The sequence below is a fragment of the Nicotiana attenuata genome, chromosome 7, assembly GCF_001879085.1.
Source record: "Nicotiana attenuata strain UT chromosome 7, NIATTr2, whole genome shotgun sequence".
Taxonomy (NCBI): Eukaryota; Viridiplantae; Streptophyta; class Magnoliopsida; order Solanales; family Solanaceae; genus Nicotiana; species Nicotiana attenuata.
In genome coordinates, this window is record NC_031995.1 from 58,489,817 (window position 1) to 58,499,248 (window position 9,432).

The 9,432-nt window shown below is 46.3% G+C and overlaps 1 protein-coding gene across 1 annotated transcript; it reads left to right on the forward strand.

Annotated features, from left to right (window-relative positions):
- Window positions 2,512-2,931, forward strand: LOC109230501 (RNA-directed DNA polymerase homolog; the record flags this gene model as incomplete). The annotated part of the gene is made up of 1 exon (XM_019395991.1): window positions 2,512-2,931. A coding segment is annotated over exon 1 (420 nt), but the record flags the coding sequence as incomplete, so codon positions are not given.

Here is a 9,432-nt window from a genome sequence, read left to right on the forward strand (position 1 = left end):
CATCACTATACCGGCCATAGGCTGGGTCGTCGGACAACCGGTGGTATCAGAGCCGTAGGTTACTTGGTCTCGCGAGTCATGAGGGTTTAGCTAGAGTCTCTTGGGATCGGTACGATACGTCGTACTTATCCTCGAGAGGCTGCAGAACCTTTACTTGAAACTCTTGTCATGCGGTTTTGTTGAACTGTGAACTAAATCTTTGCTATTCTATTCTCTCACAGATGGTGAGAACACGAGCTACCGAACGTGACGGACGACCACCAGTGCCACCTACTGAGGCCGCTAGAGGCCGTGGACGTGGTTGTGGTCGTGGCAGGGGTAGAGTAGCCGGGGCAGCACCTGTTAATCCGATAATTGCCCCAGCTCAGGATCAGGTTCCAGCTGTGGAGACCCCAGCAGCACCTGCTCAGGCATCAGCCGTGCCTATTGTGCTTCCGGGTCTTCAGGAGACCTTGGCACAGATTTCGACGGTCTGTACTAGCTTGGCTCAGGCAGTTTCGGCCACCACAGCAGCAACAGCTACTTCACAGACAGGGGGAGACTATCAGACCCCCGATGCTCGCACACCTGTGCAAGGAGTGCAGGGAGTGCAGGGGCTACAGACACCGGAGGCACCTCCAGCTCAGCAGGTTGCACCAGCTCAGGGTTTTGTGGTTCCAGCTATGCCAGACGATGAGCAGCGTCGTCTGGAGAGGTTTGGTAGACTCCAGCATCTGACATTCGGTGGTGCTGAGGGCGAGGATGCCCAGAGTTTTCTTGACGGATGCCAGCGTATGCTCCATACGGCAGGGATCCTTGAGTCGGGTGGTGTGCCATTTACTACTTTTCAGTTCATGGGGGCTGCTCTTACTTGGTGGGAGGACTTTGAGAGGCGTAGGCCTGCCGGTGCAGCACCTCTGACTTGGCAGCAATTCTCAGCCCTTTTTCTGGAAAAGTATATACCTCAGTCCCGCAGGGAAGATTTGCGTAGGTAGTTTGAGTGGTTAACACATGGAGATATGACAGTGACTCAGTACGAGATGAGGTTTTCCCAACTGGCTCGTCATGCTACTTGGATGGTTCCATCAGATCGTGAGAGGATCAGGAGATTTGTGGATGGTCTTTAACTATCATCTCCGTATTCTGATGACTAGAGAGAGAGTACTGGGTGCTACATTTGAGGAGGTGGTAGACATTGCTCGTGAGATTGAGTCAGTTCGCCGTAGAGAGCGAGAGGAGAGGGAGGCTAAGAGGCCTCGTGGATCGGGCAGTTATAGTGGTGCTCCTTCGAGGGGTCAGTTCCAGCAGGGTAGAGGTCGCTCTTTCAGGCCTGCTCAGTCAGCTCGTCCAGAGTATCGTGAGGGATCTTCAGGCCGTGGTCATCATGGGCCCCAGCAGGGTAAGTCTTCGCTCAGCGCCCTCCCAGCTCAGAGTTCATCTCATGCCCCATCAGTTCAGGGTTCTTCTGCACCGAGTGCATCCGCTAGTCACTCCGGTGCGAGAGGTTTTCACCATTCCCCATCTTCAGTACCGGGCAGCTGCTATGAGTGCGGAGAGTTGGGTCATTTTAGGAGGCAGTGCCCTCGCCTTCGCAGCAGACAGCATCAGCAGAGGGGTCAGCCCTCGACTTCTGCTCCAGTTACTTCATCACCCGCCCAGTCTGTTAAGGGTGGAGATCAGGCAGCCAGGGGTCACCCTAGAGGTGGAGATCGATCAGGCGGTGGCCAGGCTCGTTTCTACGCGATGCCGGGCAAGACAGATGCTATTGCTTCAGACGCTGTCATTACAGGTATTATTTCAGTCTGTCATAGATACGCCTCAGTATTATTTGATCTCGGTTCTACCTATTCATATGTGTCTTCATATTTTGCTCATCATTTGGGTACATCCCGAGGGTGTCTTGCCTTACCTGTTCATATATCTACCCCGGTGGGCGATACTATTGTTGTAGACCACGTATTCCGGTCATGTTTGGTGACAATTGGGGGTCTGGAGACCCGAGTTGATTTATTGCTATTGAGCATGGTAGACTTCGATGTTATCCTGGGCATGGACTGGTTATCTCCGTGTCATGCTATTCTAGACTGTTATGCTAAGACAGTCATTTTGGCTATGCCGGGAGTACCGCAGATCGAGTGGCGTGGTGTGACTGACTATATTCCTAGCAGAGTTATTTCTTTCTTGAAGGCCCAGCGTATGGTAGGGAAGGGTTGCCTTTCCTATTTGGCGTTTGTGAGAGATGTGGGAGCTGAGACTCCTAGCATTGAGTCTGTTCCCGTTGTGAGGGAGTTTCCCGATGTGTTTCCTGCAGACCTGCCGGGCATGCCGCCGGACAGGGATATTGATTTTGGTATTGACCTGGTGCCGGGCACTCAGCCCATTTCTATTCCACCATATCGTATGGCACCAGCGGAGTTGAAAGAATTGAAGGAGCAGCTTCAGGAGCTCCTGGATAAGGGGTTTATTCGGCCTAGTGTGTCACCTTGGGGTGCACCAGTTCTGTTTGTGAAGAAGAAGGATGGCACAATGAGAATGTGCATCGACTATAGGCAATTGAACAAGGTAACAATTAAGAACAAGTATCCCCTACCTCGCATTGATGATTTGTTTGACCAGCTTCAGGGAGCGAGGGTGTTCTCCAAGATTGATCTCCGTTCGGGTTATCACCAGCTGAAGATCAGGGATTCAGATATTCATAAGACTGCTTTCAGGACTAGATATGGTCACTATGAATTTCTTGTCATGTCTTTCGGGCTGACCAATGCACCAGCAGCGTTCATGCATCTGATGAACAGTGTATTCCGGCCTTATCTGGATTCATTTGTCATAGTGTTCATTGATGATATCCTGGTATACTCGCGTAGTCAGGAGGAGCACGCGCAGCATTTGCGAGTTGTATTGCAGAGATTAAGGGAGGAGAGGCTTTATGCAAAGTTCTCCAAGTGTGAGTTCTGGCTTGGTTCAGTGGCTTTCATGGGACATGTGGTGTCCAGCGAGGGTATTCAGGTTGACCCAAAGAAGATAGAGGCGGTGCAGAGTTGGCCTAGACCGACCTCAGCCACAGAGATTCGCAGCTTCCTAGGGTTGGCAGGTTATTATCCGGTTTGTGCAGGGATTTTCCTCTATTGCATCGCCCTTGACCAAGTTGACTCAGAAGGGTGTCTCATTTGTATGGTCGGACGAGTGTGAGGAGAGCTTTCAGAAGCTCAAGACAGCATTGACCACAGCCCCAGTATTAGTCTTGCCATCAGCTTCAGGATATTATACGGTATATTGCGATGCTTCGAGAGTTGGGATTGGTTGTGTTTTGATGCAGGAGGGTAGAGTTATTGCGTATGCGTCTCGTCAGTTGAATCCCCATGAGCAGAACTAGCCCGTTCATGATTTGGAGCTAGCTGCTATAGTTCATGCATTGAAGATTTGGAGGCATTACTTGTATGGCGTATCATGTGGGGTATTCACTGATCATCGCAGTCTTCAGTATTTGTTCAAGCAAAAGGATCTGAATTTGAGGCAGCGTAGATGGTTAGAGTTACTTAAGGATTATGATATTACTATTCTGTATCACCCGGGGAAGGCCAATGTAGTGGCCGATGCTTTGAGCCGGAAGTCGGTGAGTATGGGAAGTTTGGCATACATTCCAGTTGAGGAGAGGCCATTTGCAGTTGATGTTCAGGCCTTGGCCAACTGATTTGTGAGACTAGATATTTCAGAGCCCAGTCGAGTGTTGGCTTGTGTGGTTTCTCGGTCTTCCTTGTATGACCGCATCAGGGAGTGTCAGTATGAGGATCCGCATTTGCTTGTCCTTAAGGACAGGGTTCAGCATGATGATGCCAGGGATGTGACCATTGGAGATGATGGTGTGTTGAGGATGCAGGGCCGGATTTGAGTGCCCAAGGTAGATAGGCTTCGGGAGTTGATATTAGAGGAGGCCCATAGCTCGCGGTACTCCATTCATCCAGGTGCCGCGAAGATGTATCAGGATCTTAGACAGCACTATTGGTGGCGGAGGATGAAGAGAGATATTGTGGAGTATGTAGCTCGGTGTCTTAATTGTCAGTATGTGAAATATGAGCATCAGAGACCGGGTGGCTTGCATCAGCAGATGGTTATTCCTGAGTGGAAGTGGGAGAGGATCACTATGGATTTTGTTACCGGACTCCCACGGACTCTAAAGAAATTTGATGCTATTTGGGTGATTGTAGACAGGCTGACCAAGTCCGCGCACTTCATTCCGGTTTGTACTACTTATTCTTCAGAGCGGCTAGCAGAGATTTATATTCGGGAGATAGTTCGATTGCATGGTGTCCTAGTTTCCAGTATATCAGATCGGGGCACTCAGTTCAACTCTCAGTTTTGGCAGGCTGTTTAGCGAGAGTTGGGTACTCAGGTGCAGTTGAGCACAGCTTTTCACCCTCAGACGGACAGGCAGTCCGAGCGTACCATTCAGATATTGGAGGATATGTTACGTGCCTGTGTTATTGATTTTGGAGGATCATGGGATCGGTTTCTACCGCTTGCAGAGTTTGCCTACAACAATAGCTATCAGTCCAGCATTCAGATGGTACCGTATGAGGCCTTATATGGGAGGCGGTGTAGACCTCCAGTTGGTTGGTTCGAGCCGGGGGAGGCTAGATTGTTGGGGACAGATTTGGTTCAGGATGCATTGGAGAAGGTGAAGGTGATTCAGGAGAGACTCCGTATAGCACAATCGAGACAGAAGAGTTATGCAGACAGGAAGGTCCAAGATGTATCGTATATGATTGGTGAGAAAGTCTTACTGAAGGTTTCACCCACAAAGGGTGTTATGAGATTCGGGAAGAAAAGGAAGCTGAGTCCGCGGTTCATTAGGCCTTTTGAGGTACTTAGGAGGATCGGGGAGGTGGCTTATGAGCTTGCCTTGCCACCTAGCTTGTCGGGCGTGCATCCAGTTTTTCATGTGTCTATGCTCCGGAAGTACATTGGGGACCCGTCCCATGTTCTAGATTTCAGTACAGTTCAGTTGGAGGGTGACTTGACTTATGAGGTAGAGCCAGCAGCCATTTTGGATCGTCAGGTTCAGAAGTTAAGGTCAAAGGATGTTGCTTCGGTGAAAGTACAGTGGAGAGGTCGGCCCGTGGAGGAGGCTACCTGGGAGACCGAGCGGGAGATGCGGTGCAGATACCCTCACCTATTTGACGCTTCAGGTATGTTTCTTGACTCGCTCGAGGACGAGCGTTTATTTAAGTTCGGGACGATGTGACGACCCGACCCGTCATCTCATGAGAACCGCTCTGTTTTTTTCCTATTTTCTTTTTCTTTATGCTTCATTATCAGCGTTGGGAGTGAACGAGTTGATTTGGAGTGGTTCTAGAAGGAAATGAGACACTTAGTCTTTTTAAGGAAGATTTGTTTTGGAAAAGTCAACCGGATGTTGACTTATGTGTTAGAGGGCTCAAATGTGAATTTCGATGATTCGGTTAGCTTCGGGGGATGATTTGTGACTTAGGAGTGTGATCGGAAGTAATTTTGGAGGTCCGGTGTAGAATAAGGCTTGAATTGGCGAAGCTAGTATTTTGGCGAATTCCGGTTGATAGGTGAGATTTTGATCCGAGGGTCGGGATGGAATTTCGAGAGTTGCAGTAGCTTCGTGGGGTGATTTGGGATGTGCGTGCAAAATTTCAGATCATTCAGAGGTGATTTGGTTGGGTTTTTTGATCGAATGCGTATTTCAGAAGTTTTGGAAGAACTTAGGCTTGAATTTGATGAGAAATATTGGTTTTAGTGTTGTTTGAGATGTTTTGATGATTGGAGCAAGTTTGAATAAGGTATTGGATCATGTTTGTGTTTTTGGTTGAGGTCCCGGGGGCCTCAGGTGTGTTTCGGATGCCCAACGGGTCATTTTTGGGACTTGTTGACTGCTGGTTGCTGGTATCTGGTTTCCTTCTTCGCGAACGCGAGGGGAGTCTCGCGAACGCGAAGAGGAAAATGGGAGGCTGGGATGTTGGCCTTCGCGAACGCGAAGGGAGAATCGCGAATGCGAAGGAGTGGGTCAAGGTGCTACGCGAACGCGGGAGAGTAACCGCGAACGCGTAGAAGGAAAATTGGGTCTGGGTGCATTTGGCCTACGCGAACGCGAGACTTGGTACTCGAACGCAAAGGGCCTGGAAATTGGCCTTCGCGAACATGAGATACTGTATGCGAACGCGAAGAAGGAGGGGTCAGACCTGGGCAGAATGTTTTAAAACATTCTATCCGCGAACCCAACCCATTTTTCCACCATTTTTGGGCATTGTTGAGAGCTTTTGGACGGGGATTGAAGAGAGTTTCAATTGGGATTGATTGAAGGTAAGTTTTATGAGTTAAAAACATGATTTTATTGTAGAATCATCCTTCAAATTCATGAGAATATAGCCAAATTGTAAGAAATTAGGGCTTGAGTTTGAAATTCTAAATTTGAGATTTGAGGGGCCATTTGTGGTTCGATTTGAGAGATTTTGGTATGTATAGACTCGTGGCGAGATGAGGAATCTGATGATGTTAATTTTCTGATTTTTCGAGAAGTGGGCCCGAGGCTCAGGTTTTGCAAATTTCGTGATTATCGACATTTTTCGAGTCTTTTCGATTGGGTTATGTTCCCTTAGCCTATTGTGACGTATTCGTTGTGGTTTTGGTCAGATTCGACGCACGCGGAGGTGAATTCGAAAGGCAAAGGCATAGCAATCTAGGACTTTGGCCAGCTTGAGGTTAGTAATAGATGTAAATACTGTGTTGAGGGTTTGAAACCCCGAATTTGCACATCATAGTGCTATGTGAGGTGACTTGCACGCCGGATAACGGGCTTGGGGTAGAGCACCGTCGGGGATTGTGACTTGGTTCGTCCCGCTTAATAAAATTACTACCTAATTGATTGTAGTTTTGTGATATCCTTATAAAAATGGATTAATTGTCATAATTGGGCTTCGCGCCAACTACTTGAATCCTTCATGGATTATTTTACTGGTTTCTTACCATATTTCTAGATATTGAACTCAGTCCTAGTATTTAACACTGTTTTTGTCAGCCATTTTTCTAAAAGTAGAAACCTAAGTAATATTTTTAAATGAAGTTTGGGCTGAATATTTTTATATTATTGTGCCGAAAGGCTTATGTGATTTTGGACTGAGTATGGGATCGGACTGCACGTCGCAGTGGTATAATAATGATATTGATATGAGGCCAAGGGCCTGTTTGATGCCACGAGATGGCTTATTATTGCGCTTGGGCCGTAAGGGGCCCCTCCCGGAGTCTGCACACCCCCAGTGAGCGCCGTCGACGTTAAATAAATGGAGCGGGATGCACGCCGCAGCAGGGTACTAGAGAGTACCGGTTTATGTGTTGCATTGCATATTTTAATTCTCATTTATTCTTTATCTGTTGTGGTATTATTATAATTGTCTTTGTTGTTTTACTGTATTTATAGCTTTACCTTGTGTTTAGTTGGGATTTTTTATCCTTAGACTTTATTTATATTTATTACTTTCTGGGTTGGAAGTACTCACTATACTCCCTGCACCTTGTGTGCAGATTCAGGTACACCACAGGGTAAGTGAGGACTTGTTGGCCGAGCAGCGTTTATCCGGGAGTATCGAGGTAGCTACATGGCGTTCGCAGCCTTAATCTCTCCCATCTATCTTTATCCTTTTATTCGTATTCTCTTTCCTAGACAGACTTGTGATTAGGAATAATCATACAACCTGACAGCCCATCACAGCATAAAAGAGCAGCACATAACATAGACCAGGGGCACAAATAATATACATTCTGCCCGGTAACATAACCATGACAACAATCTCACAAGAGCACCCAACCTTGATCTGATATAAAATACACATTCTCGTTGAGCTTTCGAACAACTCCCAACCAAATCCTGATCCTTCCCAAATTAGGTAAATATCCTTCCAAAAAGTCGATAGCAACCTATCAATAACTGTATGCTATCAGTTATCCNGACCGGGGTTGGGTCGTGATAGACCTGAAGACAACCCCCAACATTAATTTCTCAAACTTTCATCAAATCAAGTAACCCATTTTAAACCTTCAAGCTTTTTAAAGACCCCATTAATGGTGTTGGTTCAGACTTTCCAACTAAATCAATTGTGGAGGCACAACAATGGTGAAAAGGGAGGAGGCAATGGTAGAAATGGTAGTGGAAAAGAGAAGAAGGAGGAGGAGGAGGAGGAGGAGGAGGAGGAGGAGGAGGAGGGGAAAAAAGAAAAAAAAGAAGAAAAAATCTATTTTTTTGGGCTCTTCACGTGCTTATATTGGGTGAAACTCACTCTATGTGCCAACTCTGCAAGAAGCGCTTAATTGGAATAAGTTTCGGGCAGCATAAGTGCTCAATCGGAACACCCTTAAGTTTAGGTGTCTAAATGAAAAATCATGTCAACTTTAAGTGTCTCCGTATGTATTCAGCCTTAAATTATATATACTAAAAAGATTTTCTTTCTACTTGTACATTTTCTTTAGAAATAAAAAGATAATTAGGGGTTAAGGGATTGGGCTAGTGTATTTTAATTGAAAATTGAGCCAAAATTGGCCCAAAATCAAAAGCCCAAAGAGCCACAGATCAGGTCCAAATGGGGCGGCCAGAGGAGGGTCCAAACGACTTAGTTTTAGATCGAAACTATGTCGTTTTGGTTAAGTATTCAAGATCAAATCCTGGCCACCTACTTCCTCTGATCCAACGGTGCAAAATCGATCTCATATGACATATATAAAGCTCTAATAATCAGATTGTTGGCCTCATTCTCCTAACACCAAACCCTAAAGCTCTCTCTCATCTCTAATTCCTCCTCTTCTGCCGCCACCTCTCTCTACGGCGGCGTCCCCGGTGGCCAGCCCTCAAACACCCCCAAAATTGCACCATCTCCTCTTCTCCTCATCCTCTCTCCATATCTCCAACTCAAGGACACAAAATCCCAACCAAACTCCATGAATCTCCAAAAAACCGAAATCCTAGCCACCCATTTCTCTTTAAATTCGTCAAGTTTGAGACCTCGCCATCATTTAATACCCTATATATTTAATATACTACATGAGTGTGTAGTTATTTCCTTGATCTATCACATAGTATTATTTTGAGCCCTAAATTCCGGCAACCACCACTACCCGCCGCCACTGCTTCTATGTCTTATTTTTTTCTTATGTATCAATATAAGAAAATATGTTAATATTAATTTTTGTTCAAGGTCTAAGGCTCTATTTTGATATAGTTTAAAGCCGGACGAGTCTTCTTTTTAAAAGTCATTAGGAACTGTTCTTGGTTAAGTCATGAGAAGGAATTTAATAGCAATACCGAACCTACAAATTCTGGTGCGAGAATCATGCTAGCTAAGTTTAGTTTTGTTAGGAAGTTATTATAGAAAAAGATAATATTTTCTTTCTTTCTTAAGGTTAAGCTAGAATCAGTTTGTTTGCTGGTCACTTGATGTA